We start from the raw sequence: 26,723 nt of genomic DNA, 5'->3' as shown, positions 1-26,723 counted from the left end.
CTAGAGGCAAAGGAAACCAGTATACATGTAACTGCTGTGCCAGGCAAAATGTAATGAGGATATGAGGAGAAGTGCACGGTATTATTTGGGAGTTGGAGCTAAGTCAGCCAGTGAGCTAACAACCTCTAGTGTAAGCATCACAAGTAGCTCTAGAAAGTTGGCAGCACAGATTCTAAACAACCTGACATGATTTTAACAATAAATATTTTACTACATATTTATAAAATCAAGTAAAGTTGCAAAATGAGTCCACTGTTACAATAAATCCACACAATAAAGTACCTCAGTAAATCATAGGCTTCCATCATGAAGAGGTCTCAACAAAAGTTATACAGCCTTCTCTTACCTCTATTTAACTTTGGAGGCTGCTTTTGGATAAAATTTGTTTAACATTTGAATTACTTAATAGATACAGACTTAATAGATACAGAAATCTGACCTTGATTTAAAACATCAACTATGCTGAAATTATCTTAATTATATTCTTAAGAATTCTTAAAAGTCTGTCAACTCCAAGTTTTATCAGCATGCTAAAATGTATACAGGAGCAAACATCTAAAAACTTCTAGTCTGAATGATGACTTTACACAAATTTGAAGATTAAAATAAAAAACACATGCAAAAGTAAGCTCATGCCTGCATTCTTTTTCAACCCCCTCACTGAAATAACTACTTACCTCAAAAAAATCAAAGATTAGTTCCAGGTTATCTGGCTCCATTGTCTGAATGCTGTACTCTGTCCAACGATCAGGCTGTAAGCCATACCCACAGTCAGGCTGGGAATGCCGGCACTTGAACTCATTGTCGCTTATTAAGGCTATCTCCAGGCTATTAGACATTTTGTGAAGAACAGTGGGAGATACACTATCATCATCATCTTCCTCCAGACCCTCTAGTGTCAGCTTTACCCTACATGATAGGAAAAAATAATGGAATGCAAAAATTGGCACTGGAGTAAGTCATATATGTTACTAACTGCTGCATTTCAAACTACTACCCAATTATGCTAAATCTTCAAATAACAAAATAATATATTATACAGAGACTATACATCCTATAGGTTAAGACATAGGGTATGTCTTATGAATACTGATGTTTTTTATCTGCAAATTATTTCCGCAAAGTACTAAAAAGGGATAAATGCCCATTATCCCTACTAAAGTTGTTTTTGTTAATAATTCTTTGGTTAGGTTTTTTGAAAAATTAAACTAAAGAAGTATTTACTATTATCCCATTTATAACTGGTTACCTCTATTCTTAACCTTCAAGTAACAGAAAGACCTCCTTTTGACAGGTTATACAAATGAATATATAGAAAACAAGCACAAAATTAATCCATAAAATGTTAGTGTGAATTAAAAGACTGTTACGTGTTTCTGATTATAAATTAAAGATTTTCCCCTTTCTCTGCCTTACCACAGTGAAAGTCCAGATACTTTGTGAAAAGCATATTACTATAAAAGATGATTATAGGCCTCACAGCAATGGAAACACAAGACCAATTTTACGAAGTACAGAGCCACAAAAACCAGTCTTCTACCAATGAGAAGCAATTACTTATGTAGGATATTTCTAATGTCAAAAAGTCAACTCAATTTTCGAATTATTTCTTGCACCAGGTAAAATGTATATAGGTTAAACAATTTTAATACTATTAATATAGGGAACAATGTTATTACAGAGTTGAGTTACCACAATTTTTCATTTTAGATTTAAATGAGATCTGATAAATAATGGAATTGTACTGATGGACCCTGCTCTACTGCATGACCCCCCCACTGCCAACCAATGCTGAGGCTTATCTTAGAGCCACATAATTCTGAGGTCCACTTGAGGGTGCATTTATACATATTCAATTAGTTAATACTGTTCTGTAATCATATTTTAAACTGTAAAGTAGCATTTCAATAACCCAAAACAAAAATAATTATCTCTTCTCAGAAAACAAACTTAGGAAAGGCTCTTGACAACTATTTCTGTAGTTTTAAGGAGCAAATGTACTTTACCAAGATATATGAAAAGGAACCTCTGAGAGGTCTATAAGAAAAGAGAGGAAAGTAAAAATAGCTAATCTGCCAAGAGCAATGTTTATTAAAAAAAAATCTAGTTTAAAAGAAAGGGTCTTTGAAATAATTTAGTTCATTTTATTTATGTTAAAGGTTTTATTCAAATATCTATACAAACATTTGGTCTTTTATAAATAGATGCTGCTTTCCACTTACTGGTGGAGTCGAGTGAAAAAGGAAATGTGTTTAAAACTTTGTGGTAATGAGATGGAACAGCATGTCCAGTCTTACGTTTAAAATGCATAAGCTGTTACTACGTTTTTAAAGTCTTGATGTCTTTGTAGATAAATTTATGTCCTACCCAACGAAGGCTTAGTTTATCATTAAAATGGATTTGGCAAATGGTCAAAACACATACCAATTTCTAGTAATACACAATTATTTCAATAGAAATAAGGTATTTAATTTGTAGAGCCTAGCTAAGTATGGTTATAAGAAAATATTCCCATCCACTTTGCCTGAGCAACACGATAATATACACAAACACTTACAAAGTGATTTCTATATAAACAGGACTCATGTATGCATTTACATTCCAATCAAATCCTCAACCATTATCTATTAACTCCAACCAAGGAAAAAAGATCCAGGTAAGCCCAACCTACCAAGACTTTATATTTTACTTCTATTCTTCTTCCTAAATCTTATTCAAATAAGGCAATTAATAGCTGTAACAATTTATTTGCTCGTTTAACATGTACATAAAATATTCATTTATGTATGACTAACTAGGTTAGAGAAAATCTGAGGTCAAATGGATCTTGTAGATGAATCATGGTGGTCAGTTTACCTCTGTTTTTCAGAAGCAAAACAGGCTGTGAAAAGTTAAGGCAAAGGGACAGGGTACACTTTTACTTGACAGCAGGGCATAAAACCCTCTACTCACTGCCAGAACAACCAATACAAAGGTCTGAGGCACTTGTCACCCACCCTATCCCTTATCTATCTTATGATGGGCTATGTAAGCAATATGATATTTAAGCAACTAAGGTAAAATAATAATGGATTTACACACTACAATATTATTAGGAATTTTATTATAAAGATAGAAAGTACTGTATTACTCAATTACTGAAAGTGGCCCCACTCTTTCAACCCAGCCCTAAAATGTAGTCAGAAAAGACTGCATTACATATCAATACTTAGAACTCTCAGTCCTAAATGTCACAAAAATTCAATGATAGGGCTGCCTGGTTCCTAAAGAAGCCAACTCACTCAGCAGAATGTACAATGACTTTACAGAAAAATAAAGTTACTTACTTTATTTACCCAGAGTCTGACATCTATTTCTTACATTAATAAAGGCTTAAAAAGAAACGGATATGATAGCTGCTAACCTTTCTTCAAGATTTCTTGTTTTTAAGCCATAGTAAAATTTAGAATGCTGAAGGAAATTTCGAGCCACCATTTTTCTCTATACCATTCTCCCCTCATTTAGCACAAAATCATTTCCATTACTATAAATTATTAAACAAACTAAGAAATTTTAAATGGTAGAAACTACAAAAATATATAAACTTAGAAACCACTTATCTTTATAAAAACAGTTTTTTCTGGTTGCAAATTTAGAGTCTAACACAAGTCTATGTAACTAGCAATCTTAGGGAGGAAAGCAGTTTACTATCACATGTCTCTAGTGATTAGAAAATGTGACATCTTTAAGTGTGGTATTTTCTTAGTTTATAAACTTAAAGGCTAAATCTAAATGGGTCTGAACACTATAGCATTAATGAAAATAAATGACTCAGGTAACAAATACATACGATCATACCTAAATCTAGATTTTTTAAATTTTTTCTTGGTTATTGAGACAGGAGGTTTTTCAGAATAATGCAAACGTAATCTTATTTCAGTCTGACAAGTCAGCCATCCAGTATCCAGAGTTTCAACACCATCTGGCAGAATAAATATGAACAATAATATTATATGTGTTTTTTGAAGCAACCTAAGAAATACAATATGCATTGACAATTCTAGTTCACATTTATATTTTTAAAATGAGGTTCTATTATCACTGGTACTTCTCTCTAAATCATATACAGGTAGTATTAAATTTGCCATTGAAAAATAACTGTTGCATGAAGTGGAGAGGAAAACATTATATGAATATGACAGTTAACCATGCTTTAACAACTTAAGTAAATTAAAATATTCTTATTGAAAACATCATTGAATATATAAAGCTATTTCAGAAAAAACATGTGTTCCAAGATGGCTTTTAACCTGGCAATTGTTCCATTAGGAATCACTCTTACACTTCCAAAGTTTCAAATGAGGTATCCAAGTGAAACTAGTTATGCCTCTAGTACCAGTGGTTTGAGATATGGGAGGTTAAGAACAAAACTGAGTCAATTCTGTATTTTCACATCTATATATTCTGTCATAAATACATTGCAAGATAATAATAACATTATGTTAGCATTGTTTAATTTGAAGTTGGATATGTGAACTCTACTAACATTAGTAATAATTTCATAAATATAAGAGATATTGGACCTGAGCTTTTTCATCAACAGGGCTTAAAAAAATAGAAATTTCTCTCCTTAAGAATAACTTAAGAACATTTAATCATTATCAAAATTTTAAAATAAAGAGAAACCGTTATTATCTCTTAATTTTAAACACTGTTTACAGAAATGGACAAAACTGGAGAAATAGCTTTCCAGCATTAAAGCTAACTGAAGCTGAATTTAGAAGAGCAAACAGGAAACGCCTTGCGTTCATAACCATAAATAATATTTTAATATATAATAGAGGGGCATATGCCATGTATTACAGCTGAAGAAATGAGAAATAAAACTACTACTTCTTTCAGAAACCTTTCTGAAAATGCAGCTTAAATAACATCTTTGTAAATAATAAATGGGACAAAAGTCTAAAACACCAAACAAACACTAAGGTTATTGAAGTATTTTAGACTAGTACTCTGATGTAATATAAAAAGTCCCAAACAAAATCACAGAAAAGAAATTAAATTCCTATCCAAATAATGACACAACATGCACATTTCTAATGTGTATAAACATTATATACACAGTAAAACCACAACCAAAACATTCAGTTCATGTTCTTTCCTGTATTCAACAGGAAAGCAGACTGGTTATCAGCAATTTATCTAAAGGTCAGAGTCAGTTTAAGTACACATTCCACCCACCCCTTCACACCTTTTGACTCCTACAATACAGTACCTAAAATAAGAATGCTGTTTAGCACGATAACCATGATACACTGTGAGAATTCCGGTCACTGAAGAAAACTTGAATTTTCAGGATAAAGTATCTACTGAAGCAGAAAAGTATACTAAAGCATAACATTTTCAACATATTCAGAAGTAAAAGCATTTTCTGCTCTACTATAATTTTTAAAGACTCAAACAGAATTATAGAACATTCTGGTTAGTCTGGATTTCATTATAAATACACACACAAACACAAAATGCAAACTTAGAAGTAATGTTTTACACTTTAAGTGTTTAAACCATCTGTTTTCAAACAATAGTGTTAAGAAGCAGTGGTTTCTTAACAGTTAAGTATAATAACTTTGAATTAATTATATTAGCTCATATACCTAATCACAAAATGAAAATCAACAGAATAAAATATAAAGCACAGGAATCATATCAGAAACTCATTATTTAACAGAATATATTTGCTTCTTGTGTCTAATCAATTTCAGAATCATACTCTGTTGTATTTTCCTGAGTTATATATCACTAATGAAATGTAAGGTAACACCTCAACTACATCAGAAAATATTTCCACAACTCAGTATCACTTACTGTGGATTCCAAATGGTCCATCGTCAATAATAATTTTACTTTCTAGAATTAAAGGAAAATAGGAACCCTAGTTAAAATTCATTATGTATGCAGAATTAACAACTGAGAAATTACCCACTTTAAGGATTTTTTAAAATATTAAATCTCAATTTTAAAAGAAGCCCAAAATAAATAAGCATATTTATTGTAGCCCTCAATAAAAAATTCCCTAATAAGGAGGCTAGCAAACAGTAATAACTGTTACATATTTTGATGGTTATATACAATTTTACAAGAAAAAGAAAGAAAACTCCTCAAAGAGGTACTCTAGAGGCACTGGGACAAATTTCTACACCCCCTAATGTATGAGATTCAACAGGATGCTTGACAACGATAACTCCTTGTTGAGTTTTCAAACCAAAAGTCTTGGCACAATTAAAATGCTTATTCTTATGCAGTACAGTCTCAACTTGCTAAGATGGAATTTTCCTGAAATCCCAACTATTTTCTGTAACCAGCTAAAAGCTTTACCAACTATGGAAACTTACCTGTATATACAGAGCTGTGAGGAACTACCAAAAAAGAATAAGTGCTAGCATATTCCCTTCTCCTAACAGAAATTTCAAGCCCCCTAAATAAAACATTAATTATCTTCCCCGCCTGCTTTGAGGAAAATTTTCTTTTTTAATTTTAAACATAAGTCTAAAATATTTGTGAAACTAAGTGTGAAAGTCTGCAAAAAAGATTCTCCAGTAGATTTCACACAGCTTTTAATTTACAAGCTTTATAGCCCAAATGTATAAAATAATTCCTTTTAAAAAGACCAGATATAAAATCATCCCACTTCTTACAATAAAAATAATATACTGTTTAAATATTAAATACCTAATAATTTCCAGCCTCAGTATGGGACTATTAAAATTCTAAAATATGCTATCATACAAATTCTAAATACACTATCAAAAATTTGTAAAATTTTTATTGTATTAAAATTTGTAAAAAGAAAATCCAATAAAGAGGATGGAATGAAATCTTTGTTTGAACAAGATGTGCCCTTGCTACAGGATAAAACAGAAAATTGCACTGCTTTCAAATCTAAGCTCATAACAAGCCATTTATTATATCTTTACATTCTAACTTTACCTAGAAACTAAAAGATAAAACTCACAGCACTGAATCGATTTCCAGAATGAATATAAGTGGATAATTTAATGTACGTGAAAAGAACTTCAAACTCTAATTTCATTATGGAAAACAAAATTCAAAAATACTTGTATCAAGAAAAATGGCATTTTTAGGCACAAGAAACTGACCAATGTTTAAAAAAAACAGACGATTATCTGAGTATCTCAATTCTAACATTGACAGGAAGGAATTTAAGTAAATTAGGAAAAATATGTCTGCTAGGTTCAACCTAGAAATTTGAGTTCATTCATACAAGTTTATTCAAGTATTAGTTTAAAAAAAGATAATTTCTTCTACTACTCTCCTTATTCAAAGTTAAAACTTTAAGTCTTTATTTTAGATTCTTTCTTCAAACATTCTCTAAACCTGAGCAAGTACTCAGTCGTGTATACTCAGTCTCAAGAATGTTATTTTATAAACTTTGTAACCACTCCAAAAGAAAATAAATATTTCATAATAAATTGTTCTAACCTGACAAAATAAAAATAACTAGGCAAGCATTTCTAATAAAGTTTATAAAGAAAAGCACGTAAGAACTGTTTAGTTTTGAAAGTACGATCTATGAAATGCTACCGTGAAATCTGCAGAATTGATAACGCATTGACTTTAAACTTTAGAACAAAATTGAATCAAATCCCACTAAGCCACTGTGCAGCATTAGTAACTTTATGCATTTGCCTCAAACAGATGCAGTTAATGCCCATACCTAAAGGGGTTATTGATCGTGGTTGTAGATGAGTCTCCCACTTGTGAACTATCACTTGACATGGACCACCGATAGTCTGCAATTTAAAAGTTAAATGTCTGCAATAATTTCTTGTATCTTATTTTCTACCCATGACTCCATTAGATGTTTGTGGCCTAAGTCTTACACTAAATATGAAACCAAGAGATTCAACTTGTTGATTACCAATTTAATTGCCCCAAATCAAAAATGTACCACATCACAAAACATGATGAGTGCTGGAAGAAAATGAGAGTGAGGCAGTAAACAAAGAAAAACGAGATGGAACTGGCACACAAAACCACCTTCAACCCATTCTTAAATCTGCCCACTACAATACTCAATTTGTTAAAGAGATTTTAATTTTTAATATTAATTTTGTCATAAAGTTAATACCAAATATCCTTTATGTTTGCTATGTCAGCAATCAAGTATTACTAGAAAAAGTATTTGTTTCCTGTTCTATTTAAGTAACTCTCCAAGTGTTTTTTGGAAGTCTAAACAATTCAGTTGTAGTAGGAACAAGTATTTTGAGATCAAATATCACAAGTTATTCAAGGAACTAAGGGACATAATAGAGTGCTTTATTATATTTATTTAAGAATAGTACATGTAAAACAGGAAGATCAGATTTCTTATTTCATAGTAACAAGTGTTTCTAAAGAGCACAGGAAACCCTAAAAGAAAGGGCAAATGGATGGGTAAATCTGAAGATGAGTTTGATAAAAGGGTTTAGAAATTCACAAAGTTTGAAAATTCCTAATATTGTCTTCTATTATCAAGTTCCCTTACTAAAAAGAAAATAAAGTTTTATGCGTCATTGGTAATGTTTACAGTAATTTACAAATAAGAATGAACTACACTAAAGATTCGCTGAGTATACCTGGAATGAAATATTAAATGCTTCCTAATTTTCCTTTAATTATTTAAAAAAAAAAGACTAAATAAAATTACATACCAAAATAAAACTCTTAAATATACATTTTATAAGCAAATTTTCAAACTGCAACTATAAGATTTTAATTTTTTTCTTCTCTACATGTTCTTTGTAGAAATTTAATAAAATACAGAGAAGCAAAAAGAAAAAAACAAAAATCATCTAATATCACACCCCTTAAGGGTAACCACTATCAACATCTTCATATATCATCTCTGAGCCTTTTCTAGGCATATATTATATACATTCTTTTTAAGAGTGTATAAGCCTGGAACATACAAGTTTCTCTTTATTTATTGTACATCTTTACATAATATTAAATACCCTCTATAATATTTTATAGGATTTTAATACTGATGATATTTGATAATAAATGTACCAAATGACAACAAATAAATATGTAAAAAATGGGAACATTATTAAATATTAAACACAATATAATTCTACCACTTAAAATGACTAAAGGTTAAAATCTTTTTTAAAATTTGCAAACTTTTCAAATTCGAAAACTAAAATAGCTTTAGATATTCATTCAAATCATTAGTGCTGGGATATGAAAAGGAAATGCTCATTTTCTCTAATTGAATACTGGTAGATTGGATCAATTTTTTAAAATCTAAATGCAAAACTGCTTGTCTTAAAATATGGTGAAATTCATTTCCATTACCCTAAAAAAAAGAGATATATCTCATTGTACATGTTAGGTATTTTTTAATAACTTTTCCTGTCACATCTTGGGAGTTGCTTTTAAATGCAAAATTTTCTTATCCTCAAAACATAACAAAATTTATTTATTTAATATGGGAACAATCTTTCTTAGCAATGGTAAGCAGCCAGGAAAGAATTAATCTAATCCCTTGCCCCCTAAACCCCCACAACCCCCAGACCCAAAACCTCTTCCCTATAAAGATAATTTAGACACATGTTTTAATTAAAGTTGCTATCAAAAGTGGGTTGGATATAATATTAAGTGGAGGCATGGATAAAAAGTGGGTTAAGGACAGAAGAGGGTTTTTGTATTGATTTGATTTGGGTATATGGGGATCTTTACAAAGTGTTCGTTGTTATAGCTATACTTAACTGTGTAAGAATAGACCTGTGGATTAAATATTTGATAGGAAACTATTTTAGTTGCAATTTTAACAACCTCATTCTTATCTATTTTAGTAACAATGGCATCCTTTTTCAAACCAATCCATCAACCCAGCATAAAGGAACCTACACTCCTAAAAAAAAAAAAAAAAGAATTATTTGTGTAGTGCAAAAGGTCCATTTCAACAGCAACTTATAATAGCATCGATCAGCATTCACACTACAAATCCATGTTGGTTGCTACAAAGCATTATAATATTGAAAAAAATGAGTGAAGTTTTAAAACAAATTGAATTTCAAAAATGTGTTAGGACTGTTTTATTAAATTACAGAAGGTACTCTTAAAATTCAACCTTACCGAAATTCTTGAAAAAAAAATTAAGAGCTGAGCATTAGGAAATTTAAAATCTCAGCAATAACTCCAAAATATGCAATCCTTTCAAATATGCTGTATAAATACATCCTTTGAGATCTGCAAAAGGCTGTTTTAAGAAATTTGGAGTCAAGAAGAAAAAGGATCTCTTGGGGGGAAAAGTAGCAATATCAGTCCAAGACAATATTCCACTAACAGTATCAGTAAAGAAAATCAGATAACTGCTGAAATGTTTTCAAACATGCATATTAACAAAAATATTTTAAAAAATCAAATCTTAATGACAGCTTCTTTTATTGATATCACTCAGCTATATCAAACATGGAGAGAAAAAAAATATCCAACATGTAGACTGGGGGTTTGCTTTTGTTTTTTAACAAACCAAGCAAAATGATCTGCTAGTAATGTAACATCACTGCTTTCACATATCATGAAAAATGTAAATGTGAACTTTTAAACTTTTACTGATTGTTTTCTTTCCACAATTTTGGAAAAGAACCTGCAATTTAAAGGTGATCTGAGAAATTTTCACCTCTGATGTCATACAGAGGTCAGGCCTATTTTTAATAAGACCAATAAGAAAAATGGTCACCTAGGAACAAGTTAAGCAAAGAAAGCTGTTAACTGAGAGTATTTAGCATCCATAATTGTATTACATTAAAAATCCAACGTACAAACGACAACTTGGGCTATTCAGAGAATGAACGATTATAAGCCTATCACAGATGACCACTCTATGAAGGTTCTTTAAAGTTAGGGGAGATTAAGAACAAAGTAAAGAGTTTGTGTGAGTTTAATTATGAGTGAAAGTTAGCACCTTTAAAAGTTAGAAACAAAACACAGATATGTTACTGATAAAGACCTATCTCCACTGAAATGAAGAAAAATTTTCAAGGACAATACAATTAAAAAGTAGCTAACATTTCACTATAACCAAACATCCCTAATTCAGGCACATCCAAAGGGGGTGGACATGGATCAGACATTTAAATTATGTATTAAAAAGTATCTTTGGTGAAGATGTGAAATTAACGGACTATCTGCAGACTCACTTCAGTGTTTTGATTCCAGGAATACCCACTACCTTTGTTTGCTATGTTTATATTTTGTAAGATAATATTTTGCTTTGTTACCTGTAAAATTATTTTAAACTACAACACATTAACACTTTATTTTAATTTTTAAAGTGCAAGAGAACATGCAGCTATGAAAAGATAAGAGAAAAAGGATTTCAGGGGTCTTAACTTTTAAGCTAAAAGGAATATGCTAGAAAAAGCAAAGTATGGAAGAGAAAATATGAATGGTAAAATTTTATAATAAAATTTTAACAATGCAAGGGATCTAAGAAATCTGTAACTCAAACCCCTTATTTTAGACAAGAAAGCTAAAGTCAAGTGACTTGTCCAAGATCATAAGATTGTTAACTTAAGATTCTTTCCTCCTGGAACTGAGCAGACTACCTCCTAAAACTTTTGACCCAGTAAAATTAATCTTATCTCACATTTCAGCTTTTTAATGGTTTCATAATTATTTTGCTTTCCTATCACTCCTTATATTCATAAAATATGTATCCCCAAAATTTGCAGTTTCATGAGCTAAGGCTTTGCACAACTGAGAAAAAACTAAGTTTCATAATATTTCTATTAAAAATTATGTTTCATTTAAAAAGCGCCACCAGCTTTTAAAAGAAAAGAAGTTTCACTTTACATGGCATGTGGGGGGAAAACCTCTCACCACACGCATGGGATTTTATGTAGCTATTTACTCTATTCCACGAAAAACATACTTACCATGGCCAGCCCCTGCATCATCACACGGTACATGTGTACACGATACAGAGCACCTACTTAAAGAAACACACTCACCAACATATACTGTAAACTTTTGCAAGTATTACAAGGGAGGACAACTGTTTTTTTTACTGTAAGCAGACTTCTTGCCAATTTTTTCAAAAAGGCATTTTGGACTGATGTGCTGCTTTTGGTTACATGTCAATGAAAAGGAAAAAACATACTGTAGGTTGGCTTGATTTGACCTGTGTTGACACCAGTCTTACTTTAGAAAACTATGCACAAAGGACTCACTATGATTTTTCTTCTCCAAATGCCCCTTTGCAAGTAAAATTTAGTGGATTTTATGTTACAAAGTTAAATTTCACACAACCGAATCCTCAAGCTCCCAATGTCATGAGTGCTATGACCTATGCATCTATACTCAGTTGTTCAATTTATACTGAAGAACTCTGCCACTATATATAACACCTATGCCAAATATATGATGGCATTTTCCTACATCATTAAAGTAAGACTACTGTCAAGATAAGCCAACACAGTGATTAACCATAATGTAATTTAAGTTCAGTTACTGAGTATTTACAATATATTCTTGGAATAAGAAACGTAATAGGTGCAAAAGACAGCTGAAGTGGGTCAGTTTTCTTTTTTTTTTTATAATGGTGGCTAAAAGAATGACGTAATAGTGACTGCTTGCATTTTTCACAAGTAACAAGTGTTCAATGAACCCCCTCCCAAGGAAATTTTTTTCTAAAGTTCTAACTCATGGTTTGCTTCCTTTCAACCCTTTCTAAGCCCCGTCCACAGGCAGCCTGAGTATGCTCAAAGGTAAAAATCTGAAGAAAAAGAATCCTTTCAGCAAATAAGTATCTTTAAAAAAAGAGGAAAAGAACCTTTTTTCTTGTTTAAATACGAAAACAATCCCAAAATAATAAATCACTGTGAGCAAGTAATTTAGCAGTCCGAAAGCATTCAGAAAAGATCTTAGCTTATGAGTACCATCTCTGAAAAAATCTAAGCAGAATCAATTTTGATGAGTTAAAACAATGCAGCCACTAAAAGATGGCTACTGTGAAATAATTTAAAAACAATTTACTCAGTGCTGGCTATAAACTCCTCTAAATGTATGTCCACTGCATAAGGATTTAAAAAAAGAAAAGAAAAACATTTGCAACTGGCTACTAACTAGTTTACCGAAGTTACAAAAGAAAATGTACATTTACAGAGAACATTTATCATTAAACCAATTTCATGATAAGGACATTGCAATACATACTTACTATTAGTCTTTTTAAAACTCCATTGCAGACACTGTCTGCTCCTGAATTGGCTACTCCTTGCTTTTTGGTACTAAAATGTTATTAATCTAGAGTTCTATCTTCCTTATTTGACCAAAACAAACTCAATTTACTTCGAATGCTTTCATTCTTAAGTTAATTGCTTTTGAAAGAAGTCAAGTTGCTAAAGAAACTGGAAACTAGATAAAGAGCACATACCTTTGGTTCTAAAAAGCACCCTTTGAAGTAGCGATACTGAACTGATACTCCTCTAGTGAGTACAATGGCTGCTTTCCATGACATGCTGTGAGGGGAAGTAAAAACAAAAGAAGCAGCATCAACAATACACCAAAATGCATAAAGACATCAAAACTCATAAAACTCCTCAAGTAAGGTCTGTGACCATTATCATTTATTCACTCCTCCACAAAATTTTACTACAGGCCTACTCTGCACCCAGCACTGGGGCCACAGTGCTGAATATGGCAGAAAAAGCTCCATCTTTAAGGAGCTTTCTAACTTGTGTGGGTAGGCAGATAAGCAAGTAACCAAATAAGACACAACTGCAGATCATAGTAAGGGCCTGTGCCAGTTTGAATCTATTATGTCCCCCAAAACGCCATTATCTTTGATGTAATCTTGTGTGGGCAAACGTGTCAGTGTTGATTAGATTGCAATTCTCTGAGTGTTTCTGTGGAGATGAGCCCCACCCAATTGTGGGTGATGACTCTGATTGGATAATTTCCATGGAGGTGTTACCCCACCTATTCAGGGTGGGTCTAAATTAAATCACTGGCACCATATAAATGAACTGACAAACAAAAGGAACTCAGTGCAGCTGAGAGTGACATTCTGAAGAGGAGCTACAGCCAAGAGGGACATTTTGAAGAATGAACAGGAGCTGAGAGAGTAGCTGCAGATGAGAGACAGTTTGAAGACAGACATTGAAAGCAGACTCTTGCTCTGGAGAAGCTAAGAGAGGACAAACACCCTAAAAGCAACTAAGAATGACATTTTTGAGGAACTGCAGCCCAGAGAAGAACATCCTGGGAGAAAGCCATTTTGCAACCAGAACTTTGGAGCAGACACCAGCCATGTGCCTTCCCAGCTAACAGAGATTTTCTGGACACCATTGACCATCCTCCAGTGAAGTACCTGATTGTTGATGACTTACCTTGGACGCTTTATGGCCTTAAGACTGTAACTATGTAACCAAATAAACCCCCTTTATAAAAGCCGATCCATTTCTGGGGTTTTGTATTCCAGCAGTGTTAACAAACTAGAACAGGGCTTATCTGACCTTTTTTGATAATGACAGGAAGATTTGGAAGAGAGGTCTCACTAAGGAAGAACTGTCTGAGCTGAGAGCTAAAGAATGAGAAGGAGCCAGAAAGTCCAAGCAGAAAAACCAGGTAGTGCAATGTGGAAGCCAAAGTCAAAATCTTCTCTTATTTCCCATTAGCTGTAGTTAGGGATGTTTCATGGCAGGGGCTTTGCGGTCAAGACCTTTGTGTCACAAGTAAGAGGTGAATGTTGGCAAGTTACATTCATGTTCCTGATTGTCCCTTGTTCTTCTGATCAGCTTTGCCCAGCCTTCTGGCCATTCACCCAGCCAAGCAATCAGCATCTGTATCTTACTTGCTCAATGTCTTCCTCTAAACTATGCTATTCTAACAGTAACTAAAGCTTTGATTGATCAGCTGCCTCAAGGTGAAAGAATTCACTACAATTCATGACCATGATAGATTTTTAAATCAGCTTCAAATCAGAGGCCAATGGTAACCAAAGTGTGATCCCAGGACCATCAACAATACCTGGCTGCTTGTTAGAAACGCAAATTCTTGGGCTCCACCCCAGACCTACTAAATCAAAAACTCTGGGATTGGGCCCAGGAATCTGAGTTTTAACAACCCTTCTAGTTTGACAGCCACTGTCATACATCAGTATCCAAACATTAATTCAGCCTAAGTAGTTCAGTGAATACAAAGCAGCTAAAAACACATTCTTCCACGATTCCAGGTTGCTAGCACTGCACCTATCCTGGCTTCACTGGGATGACAACCTTCAGTTATTATCCTCACTCTGGTCCCTAACAAAAATATCCACCACCAGCTTTCACCCATGGTCCTAGCTTCAACAGTCAGATGAATCTAGTAATAATAAAATACATATGTCCAGGCTCAACCTGGGAGATTCTGATTTCATACATCTGGGGAGGAATCTGGCCATGTTCAATAAAACTTCACAGGGCATTTAGATATTCAAGGTTAGTTGACAACTGCCAATTTAAAGCAAGGCTAGCAAATACTTGGCATGTGTGCCCCTACTACTCTTTCCTGAATAAGCCTCAGAATCCTTCTTAACCCAAGGCTCCAGACAGACTCTACCAAGTCAGAGTTGAAATTTATTTACCACAAAAAGATGGCAAATTTCCGTACTATTTCACCCACAAAACAGTCAACCAGAGTATGCAAAACTATCCCCAACTGTGCACAAGAGAATTAGTGGGAAGCTTTGAAAAATACACTGGGGCTCTTTTCCCATCACTTTCTCAATCCCCAAGAATACGGTTTAGGTATGTGTGTTTTCAAAAAAGCACACCCCTCCCCCCAGTGATTCTAATGTGCACCCCCAGTTAAGAACCACTAAACAATGAAGTGATGGAACAAGTAAAGCAGTGAGTATTTTTACCCCCATATCTCTCTAAACAAATATAGCACAAGTTAAAAATGTACCAGTGTTCAGCTACTTCAAGACTGAACATAACCTGATGAAATTCAAGAAAAATCAGTTAAGAAAGACAATGTGAGGATGTTTAGTACAATTCTGAATTGCCCTCATATCCTGCCAAAAAGTGCCATAAAATCTACAAGGAGATAAAACCACAGGTGACCCATACCTTCAGCAATACTATGCAACAATACCATGACCTTCAGTTTACCTGTAAATAGAAACAAATACCAGCAGAGCTTTTGTCAGACTGGCAAGCCAATAAGGGGAAGATTAAAAGACTCCATGGGAAAGAGGGACACAGAGGACCTAGATGCAGAGTACATCGAAATTCCAAAGAAACAGAATTCTAAGAGTCAAGAATGTTGTCCAAGGGCAAACAGTCTCTTATATCTAGTCCCTTTCTCCTTGTACAGCCCTGTTTATCATGTGTATCCATTATATTTCAGTGTGCATCAGCAATACATCAATGTCTATATCCTAAAGTTAAGTAGGTGAGTGTTACCTCATTCTGTGAGCATCGCTTTGGCCACACTGGCTAAAACTGACTTAAAACAGGTGACAGGGCAGTTCAAGAGTACAGAGAAGTGTGTAATAGGGAGAAGTACAGAAAGACAAGGAGTTTCACTTTAGATGAAACTGGCTGATCTGAAAATCAAAAAAGAAACAACCACTTGAAGGGAATAAATATCTTGTACCTCACCTCTATGAAAGCCAAGTAGGTTGATATGCCAATATCAATTATCAAAAAAACTTTACTTATAAAAACTGCTGAGAATTGGCTGAGAAAATGTGTCTCACTAATGACAGATCAGAAAAGTGATGTTCAAGGTGTTTGTTTTCTTTCCCTTAGCTTATATTGTGGAATTGTTTTACTTTCCTTTGTTCTTTTCCTTTGCTCTGCCCAGCATGCCTCAAACTCTCTGCAGGGGAGAACCAGTTTTTGTTTGCTTGTTTGCTTTACCCAATCTGTCCTGTGCCCAATATTTCTGGTCTACACACTCAGTTCAGAGAGTGAGTTCACTGATGGTATGCATGGATGTCCCAACAACACCAAATTACTATAAACATTTATAAATGCTTGTTCCCAAGTTTTGCAATTCTCATATTATGGAATGATTAAAAAAACAGTTCTTGGACTAGCACTAGTCCAAAGCCATATTCTGAGTAGCACTACTTTACAAGAAAATAGAATTTGAGCTTAAAAAGCCTTAATCACCCAATCTAGTCTTTCTCCATAGGGGAAACTACATGTATTTGTAGGCTACTTGGGATTTCCTCCCCTCCACCTCCCACACATACACTTGGACAACCCATACCATTTCCAAATACCCCTAACTGGGGTAAATACCACCTTCGTTAACATCCACAAATTCTAACTCAACTTCTTTGCTGTATAGGTGAGTAACTGAGCTCTAGAGACATTAGATCTGCCCAAGATCACAGTTAATTGAAGAATTGAGACTGACACCCAGGTCCCCCTTCACCAACATATACCATGCAAAATTTAGTAGTGAATTAATTTCATTACACTAGCCAAGATATCTAGGCATGTGCTCTGCTTTCTACTTTTAATTAATACCATATATGTGTTGTTTTGAAACTGCTTTGTACCCCAGGAAAGGCTATGTTCTTTTAATCCATTCCTGTGGGGGGCAGATCTATTGTGGGTGGGCCCTTTTGATTAGGTTGTTTCTATAGAGATGTGACCCACCCAATTCAAGGTGGGTCTTAATCCTTTACTGGAGTTCTTTATGAGGATAAAAGACAGGAAAAGCCAAGAGCTTAGAGAGAGAAACACCCAGAGAAGCTTAGAGAAAAGCCCCAGGAGGAGCGGAGAGAGCCACTGAAACCAGAAGCTGAGAGCAAGGAGACCCAGGAGGGAAGGAGCAGCAGACGCCGGCCATGTGCCTTGCTTCCTGACAGGGTAACCCCGGATGCCAGCAGCCTGTCTTCAGAGTCCAGGTATCAAACTACTGATGCCTTAATTGGGAGATTTTCATGGCTTGAGAACTGTAAATCTATAAACTAATAAATCCCCATTGTAAAAGTCAACCCATTTCTGGTGTATTGCATTCTGGCAGCTTTAGCAAACCGAAACAATATACTTCTCAAGAAAATAATTTTACAGGTAAGACAAAAATTAATTAGATTTTTCAGCAAGAATATGCACTAAGAAGCCAAAAGACAATACATAATTTTTAAAAAATAAGAAATAGCAATATAAATCTATTATTTAGAAATATGATGGTAAATACCAGATGAACCAACCAAGAGTTGAAAACCTGTTTTTTCACAACTAGCTTTGTGAAACTAGTTCTCTTAAACTATGTGCATGTAATAATTCTGATAAAAATTAAAACCATTATATATATATATATATATATATATATACACACACACACACACACATTCCCTAAGGTACTTTAGATGCCTCCAAGTTCATAATCGGAACATCACAATTATTCTGTGACCTGGCAAGTCCATACTTACCTCTCACCTGTCTCATTGTCTGGAAGAAGAGCCATAGCATTTTGAGGATTCCAGTTTCCCAAAGCATCGCAACTTCCACATATTGCAAAAACTTCTCCTAAAGAAACAGAACAACCAGTTATAGTGACATGAGTAGGAAAGTTTTAAGGAAGCAAAAAAAAAAAGAGCAGTCAATTGCATTAGTTCAACCAAAGGGCAATTTCCTCTTCCAGAGAAGAACTAGCCTCACTGGAGACATGCTGGGTGTGCCCAGGTACCCCTGCAGTCCTACGTATTAACCCTCCTCTACAGAAGCAAAGCCAGAGAAAAGGGGGAAGGTGTAGGGATAAACTTTTCTTTATTTGTTCAACTAATTTTATTGAGCCATTAACAAGCATATATTGTTGGGCACCAAGAATATGAGGTGATCAAACCAGTCTCTGCTTTCAAGGTGGCTTCCAACTTAAAAGGGACAAACACTAAATACATATAAGTCTTCTAACGAAATATTAACCAAAATTTCCCAGAAACTCAAACAGTAGCCATTAACAATGTAAAGATCAAGAGAATCAGCAATGAGACAGCAGCAGTGTAATGAAAAAAACTCAAAACGACTTACACAGTGAAAAATTTAGTTTCTCTTACTAAAATAATAACTATCATTTCATCTGAACACTTTTCATCAGAAGATCAACATACAGCCAAATTAAATCTGTATATATTTGGGAGAAGTCTACAACTTCTTGGATAAAAATATGCAGAAGTCTTTGACTTAAAATGACACATTCTGAAAAGAATTAAAGTTCATTAAAAAAATATAATTGAGGCCAAATGCAAAAGTTTAAGACAAACTCCTCCACATTCTAAGAGCAGCCTGGCTTCCAAGTCTTAGGCAATGCTTTAGTAAGATCAGAATTGTACTCAGCTTTAGCCATCTACATGAGCAATCTGTAAGCTTGAATTGTCTAAACCTTAATTCAAATTCCAAGTATAGTAGTCATTCAGGATTTTTCAAGGTTTTAAAGGCATGTGTGTTAAACAGGGTGGGGAAGTACAGAAATTTCCTGTCAAATTATTCACCAATCCATTAAAAGGACCAATTTTTATTGCAATAACTTACATATTACTACCTTTCCTGATTTAAAAAGGGTAAGCAATTTAGCTAAATAAAAGACATAAATATTCATTCCCAAGATCACATATATTACTACGTGATAGTCTTAAGCATCTAGCTCCAAAAGCATAGATCACCATAAAATCACTCATTTGGGCCCATTATACTTCCTTCCCAAAGAAGAGTCCTGAAACTTTTTCATGGAGTCAGTTCTTTCTCCCCCGCCCCCCACAAAACAGCAAGCTACTCTTTGCTCTTGAAAGGACATGAAAAAGTGAAACCTATAGGTAAATCCTACACTTTACCAATTCCCGACTGCAATGTTACTTTTTCTTTCTGATTCCTTTGGAATGTGGGTTCTGTGAGTGGGAAAAGAGGAACCTTTTTACTCTCTCCACTTTGAGCCGAGATCACTGCCTCCTACTTTAGTAATGAAACCAAGGTGATGGGGAAGAAAAGAGGGAGTCTTCCCCAATGTCCTGTCCATGTCCCTCTACCTCCTCCTTCCCACCAACAGATTCATCTACAGTCTCATCCACCATTATCTCCTCCTTTCTAGTCTCTGAGAACAAGTGTCCCCTTTCTGTGGCCAATTCTGTGGCCAGTTCATTTGCCTAAGAAGATCAGCTCCTTTAAGCTTAAATTGCATACCTACAACTCCCTAAAAGGGCATGATATAGTTGTGCAGTCTTTTCTCTCAAGAAAAGTTCATACACTGGATTGGAGGTGAGTACTTGACCTAAGGGAGCCAATCTACCAGTTGACTAGCAATTGCTAATCTACAGAAACTTGCTCAGAAATGAAGCTGTACTAGATCATCTTGGCTAAGAATATGAATACTTACACTTACACACACACACACACACACACACAGAGCCAATTGCTGAGACAGGTGTTAGAACAAAGACATTAGATAAGGGTCAGTCACTCATTCATTTTTTTTGAACACAAATTTACTGAGCCCCTACTCTGAGCCAGGCATTGGGCTGGGTGTGCGAATCCAGCATGAACAAGACAAGTCCTATTCTCATAGAGCTTACGATGTGTCCAAAACCAAAATTACCTGAATAATTCCATAAAAACTGTAAGAGGTGCTACACAGTAGTGCCATGTCCCTGAATTTCACAGGGATAAAATCCTAGTGGAAAATGGGAGGTGGAGTAGAGAGAGTTAAGGGGGGAGGCACAGATACAGGCAGAGGAAATGGAATTTGATAAGGCCTTAAAGGAGGAAGCAAGAGATGTGAGGAACTGAAAAATACCTTTGTGGAGGTATTTTTTTTCCCTCAGGTTTACTGTGCTCTGAGGGCATTTCTGATATTTGGAAAAGCCTAAGATATTTTTATCTAAAAATTAGGGCCACTCTAATAACATACTTGAGGTATTCCAGAAAGGAAAAAAAAAATGCTAATTTAAGTTAAAAAGTAAAACTTGACAATACCTGGTAAAAGAGTTCCTCTTATTTCGAACGTAACCTGAGAAGGTGTCATTCTGATGGACCTATTTGTAGTGCTAGGAAAAGAAAGAGAAACTGTCATTTATAGCATATGGAAATATTAGCTACAGATAGCTACTATCAAGAAAAGAAAAAAAAATGATTATCAAGTGTGAGCAAGATTGATTTCAAAGTCCTTATACATAAACTGACTGAATTACTTGGGAAGTAGCTAGCAAGTTTTAGGGCTTGAAGTTACAAACTTATTTTTAACCTATTCTGTATATATGGGCCCGAAATACTTCAAAATAAAACATGTCTAAACTTTTTATTTTTAAGGAGTCAAGATGCTCTTGCTACATACTTTTTCTTCAGATAAGTGGCTGTTCTGCATCCAACCTATCTGACCTGACCAAGTTCTGTTATAGTGAAGAGAAAAAACTCACAATTATAGATAGGAAAAAAAACTTGACTCGAGAGTTATTTCTACTTTAATTACAAGGTATCAGTTGTAACAACTAAACAACCTAAGTACTGCCCACTGAAAAAAACTATGTTCTGCAACAAGTTTGAAAATCTCCTTCTAAGATATAGTGTAACTAATCACTAAAAAATAAAAAAATAAAAAAAAAAACTCCTCCCAGGCGAATCACCCTTTTCAGATTTTCAACACTACAATCTATTACCAAACCTTGGTTTTATATAATTGATCTTACATTCAAATCTTTCTTTCTTTCTTAAGTTATCAACTCATCCAAAATCAAAAGTCTCCTGGCTGTATTTTGGCTCTAAATCTCTTCCCAATAATACAATTTTATATCAATTAGAGTATTCTTCCTCACGTCCCTGGCTTGGATTAACTTTGATTACTTATAGAAATCTAAACCCCTAAATGTTTGAGATCCTTTACTCACTATTTCTTTCTAGCTAGCTTTCCATTTCTTCCATCTTTCTTAGTCAAACTAACCTACTTACCACCTCTAATTTAAGTATCAGAGGCAGGCAGGAAATGGATAAAATAAATTCAGTGCTTATTGTCACTATTCGAATACTGCAAATAGTGAAATAGTGAAAGAACACACTCCATACAAGGACATATCATAGTCTACATAACTTCTCCAACCCCTCCCCAAAATAAAAACTTTGCCATCCCAAGCCACCAGTGTTCCTAAGAGAATTCTGATCTTATTTTTATTCATATCTAGAAACTTATGCTGGTTTAAATTGTTTATTTACATTTATACATTACTTTATAAAAAATCCTAAAGTAACTTTCTAGCTATTCATTCTTCTAGTTCCCCTTTGTTCTCTCCCCCTCTACCTGAACACATGTATAACTCTGCAAGAGCCATTTAATAAACACTGCCACCCACAGTTAGCCACACTTGTGAGTCAAGGTAGATAGATCTATATCAGTGGCTCTTAACTGGAAGAGATTTTGCCACCCAGGGGATATTTGGTAATACATGGAGACATTTTTGGTTATCATGACTGGGGGGATGGTGAGGGAACAGTACCTGATACCCAGTGACAGGGATGCTGCTAAAAATCCTGCATGCACAAGACAACCCTGCAGAACAAATAATTTTATCAGACCCCAAATGCCAGTAGTGCTGAGGTTGAGAAACCCGGATCTGTAGTACCTAACCCACAGCAGGCTATTGTGAGGGTGAAGAAAAATTAACCTGGCACAGTGCCAGGTAGAGCTGGAGCCCAATGTTAGCTATGAATTATGGATCATCACATTTACATCAACAATAAAATGTAAAAGTTGAATATACGTATTAAATAAGACCACCAGTCAACATTGTTTTGAGTTACTTGGATAAAGAATTCCCTATTTGGCAACTCAAACATTTCAGTTAGAAAATTCAAGACTCTGCACTGGAAAGAAACCTGTTCTTGATCAAAATAATACTTAAGGATTGTTGTATGGTATGTGAATATATTTCAATCGAAAAAAAAGTAAATGGAGGGGAGGGGTATGGAATGCTTTGAGTGTTCTCTTTTACTTTTTTTATTTTATTTTTTGGAGTGATGAAAATGTTCAAAAATTGATTGTGATGTTGACTGCACAACCATATGATGAAACTGTGAACAACTGTTGTACACATTGGATGACTGTATGGTATGTGAATATATTTCAATAAAATTACATTAAAAATAATATTTAAGATTCCTTAATCTACTTCTGTGTCTAAGAGTAAACATGATCTATTGAAAGCACATACATCCAGTTCTAGGCTCTCAAAAGAATGGTCAAAATCTAAAAATAGCTCTAGATTTTTGGTGCGCCTCTCATTAATCTGTAGTTATCTGAATACCTTATAGGTCTCTTTTAACACGACATCTGGTAACAAATCTGTGTATAACCCTATGAGTATGATTTTTTCCTTATAATTTTTCATAGAAAATTGGAATCTTACATTTAATTTTAAAAATCTATACCATAATAGGAAGAAATCTTAAGGCTAGTAAGAAAGCTTGGCTTTGAAGTTACTGATTTAACTTTAAGAGACAGCAAAAGCATCACCATCTGGCAAAACCACTGAATAACCAACCTCAATCTATACATAGAACTTGTATTTCAACCTCGAGTTAACTACCACAGTTCTCAACTAAGGACAGGCTCATCCAAATAATTACACAGTAGGTTCTTAAATATTTGGTGGTCAACTTTTTTAAAGCTTTAACCAGTTTTTAGGAAAATCAGACTTAATTCTTCTGATGTATTCAAATCAACAGCTGATACAAAATCATCTCTAGATTTCTATTAGACAAATGGGAAACCTACCTGAATTTAACTTAATAAAAAGAAAATTAACTGGTTATTAAAACTGAGCCTTTTGTTCTTAAGGCTGTTTATAATAGTAGCAAAAGATAACTTGGCTATAAACATCCACAGTGAACCTACTATACAAACCTTTATACGCAAGCACAAAAACATCCAAAACACCTCACTAAAATTCAAAAAAGTGTTATCTTACACCTGAATTGCCAAAAGCTAAGTAATCTAGTTTGATTTCCACCCCCCCAAAACGAACACCATACCAAATAAAAGCCTGGGGAGCTGCTTCTAAGGCAGTTTACTCAGTCGTGGACCGTGGCCAAAATTCTGGTGCAGGATTGAAGCATACAATTTTGGCACCCAGCTACCATCAAAACAGTAGTGACAAAGTAAAATCCTGTTCTGTTTTGTAACACAAAATCTACACACCCTACCACACTTCCCCCTCTTCCAAACTAGCAAAAAAACATCCCAACTTGGAGGAGGGGAGACCCGCCAGATAAAAGTAAATGAGAATAGTATGAAAAATGCTAGTCATTAATGCACATGAGCTGCCAACAGGTAATTTAACCAACTCACCTACACTTCCTGAGACAGGTTTTTGTTGTTGTTTTACTATAACTTCCACTTTGTGCCTCTTGAAGATAAATATTAAACAGATTCTTCTCTGAGATTCTGAGTATTTGTTAACACTTTTTAAAGACTCAAGCAATTAGCAAAAATATGACATTTAAAAAGTATTTCAGAGTTCACACAACCCGGGCAAAATAATTTGTATACTATTCTTTTGGTCAAAGAAACTTGCCCAACACATGATGTGATTAGTTTACCAGCTTGGGAAACAAAAGGGAAATTTAAGCAAACCAAGGTACAGGAATACTTAAGAGAAGAGTTAAACTGAAGTCACAGATATTTTTAGTTAAAGGGTGTTTTTCTGGCCTAAGAGAACATCTCTCACCATTTTCCTTCAATTTATTTCAAAGAAAAAAGCTGTCTCCAATTCTCTTTGCTCTTTCTCAGACAAACCCCAGCAACTTTGATCATCATAACTAGCTGTAATGAAGGAATATAGGAAATGCCTATGTTTCCTCAAGTTAATTTTCTGTTCATCCTGTTCATCCCAACCTTCTAACCCCAATATACTCAGAGCAAATATGTTATCAAACATATGCAGACATTAATGAATTTTTATTAAGAAAGCTTCTCTGGAGCCAATTTCATCAGGCCAACTTAATTCCTTGGTCAACTTTCTAAATAATGCAGTAAAATTGCTTCCAAATGTTTTCCATTTCATTTTATTATTTTCACAGGGGATCAGTTTTTTTCCTGTTTAAGTTATACACAAAGATTTACCAACCTATGTTTTGTACATATAAAACGTTATTGACTGCCACAGTGAGATTTCTTTTGAAGTAATTGGGGCTACAGGTTTCACACTGCTAGGTCAAATTTGCAAATTTAAATTTAGTCTAGCATATTGGTTCTCCCATTGGTTCTTAAATCAAGAACCGATTTGGCCCCCTGCAGTTTTACCTCCGTTGGCTTTGTTATTTTTATCAAGAAGGTTATGAGTTGAAAAAGACTAGTAGCTTGTGCTTAATCTTAGGTAAGTCACAGCTGTCAGAAATGTAGCCAGATGGAGAAAACATGAAGGGTAGACTAGCGAGTAGGAGCCGGGGAGAAATGGGAAGGAGTGGAGAGAAAAATGCTTGAACAGAACATCATCAGGTCCAAACATCCTGCTGGGTTGGGATCAGTTCCTCTGGTGCTACATCAGACTCAGAGAGCTGCCTCAAGGTGAAAGAATTCCCTACAATTCATCACTGTGACGGATTTCCTAGCAATTGGGTAGTGGGCTAAGAGAAGGGGGCTGATGGAGCACCTGAGGTTTCCTCCCAGGGGTCTTGAAAGCAGTGTGAAGAGCTTTGAAAAAAGTAGAGCTTTGGAGAGTAGGGGGCAGCTGTCTGAAAACTGTACTGAGGGCACAATCGAGATGTCTATTCCTGGAACCTTTTCCTAGGAGAGTACGCCAATTTGGTTTCTTGGAATAACTGACATACCAGCATGCCGTAGACTGCGTGGCGAAGCAATTTCAGGAAATAAGCAGTTGTCAAAACACTGAATGACTTAGGGACAGATCAAGACAGTGGTAGAGGGTGAGGGGAATGCTGGGGAGGAAGAGGTACAGAAAACTGCATTTTTTTTGTTTGTTTGTTTCTTTGTTTCTTAACTTGCTACTGATACTGCGTACACCCCTGGTGGTCCAATTTTCTATGCATTTTGGTGTGTCTAAAACATTTCACATACTGGAGAAGGGAACTAAGCACTAGGCAGTCCAGCGGAATCGTGGCAACCAACAATGAAAGTCCAATACCTGTAACCCAAGGACTTACCGGAGCGAACGTCAAGGCCGCTAGTCTTCGCCGGCAGCGTCCGACCCGGCCCCAGCCCGCGTCGCCCTGACAGCTCCGCCCGCCACGTGAGCAGTCGTGGCGGCCGCCCGGCTCACCTGCCCGGTCCGCGGATCCACGAATCCGCGCCGCCACTGCCGCCGCCGCGCCCCACAATGAGGGCCGCGGGTCCAGGTGCCCGACGCCGGCTGTCCGCGCCTCTCCGGAACTCCCGCAGGCGGCCCGCGGCGGCGCGGAGGGCAGGAAGCAGCTCCGCTCAAACCGGTTTCAGCTGCTCCAGACCAAACCGCCAAGCCATCCGGCGGGGCGGGACTGACGGGGCGGGGGGCGGGGTATGACGTCACGCCCGTCATCGCCCCGACCAATCGCCGGGCGCGCGTGGGAGGCGGGCGCGCGCGTTTCTGGCAAAGGCTCGCGTCCGCTGCTGACGCGTGGCGGGGCATCCGGGGCATCCCCGCGGTCCCTTGCTAGGCCAGCGGGCTCCCCCGCACGGAGGAGACTTGGCCTGGGGTCGTAGAAGCGCACCTGGGTCCCCAGAGTTGCCTTAGGAACGACTCTAAGCGGAGGCTG

General features: G+C 35.5%; 1 protein-coding gene across 7 annotated transcripts in view; it reads right to left on the bottom strand.

Annotated features, from left to right (window-relative positions):
* Positions 1–26,448, bottom strand: part of GPCPD1 (glycerophosphocholine phosphodiesterase 1) — a 70,315-nt gene extending 43,867 nt beyond the window's left edge. The window contains exons 1-8 of one of the 7 annotated variants that reach the window (XM_037812318.1): positions 26,136–26,448; positions 20,961–21,031; positions 18,428–18,524; positions 13,424–13,508; positions 7,715–7,790; positions 5,845–5,886; positions 3,838–3,961; positions 678–909 (exon numbers count right to left, since the gene is read on the bottom strand). In XM_037812318.1, coding sequence (XP_037668246.1) covers positions 678–909; positions 3,838–3,961; positions 5,845–5,886; positions 7,715–7,790; positions 13,424–13,508; positions 18,428–18,524; positions 20,961–21,009 — 705 coding nt within the window. In that variant the 5' untranslated portion in view covers positions 21,010–21,031; positions 26,136–26,448. Of the gene's footprint in view, positions 1–677; positions 910–3,837; positions 3,962–5,254; positions 5,349–5,844; positions 5,887–7,714; positions 8,666–13,423; positions 13,509–18,427; positions 18,525–20,960; positions 21,032–26,135 lie in introns of those variants that run through there. The other 6 variants (XM_037812319.1, XM_037812320.1, XM_037812324.1 and 3 more) reach the window with 6 other exon arrangements.
* Positions 26,449–26,723: the final 275 nt, after the last annotated feature.

Source organism: Choloepus didactylus, chromosome 19 (assembly GCF_015220235.1).
Source record: "Choloepus didactylus isolate mChoDid1 chromosome 19, mChoDid1.pri, whole genome shotgun sequence".
Lineage (NCBI taxonomy): Eukaryota > Metazoa > Chordata > Mammalia > Pilosa > Megalonychidae > Choloepus > Choloepus didactylus.
Note: the sequence above shows the minus strand (reverse complement) of the source record. Positions and strands in the feature narration are given on the sequence as shown.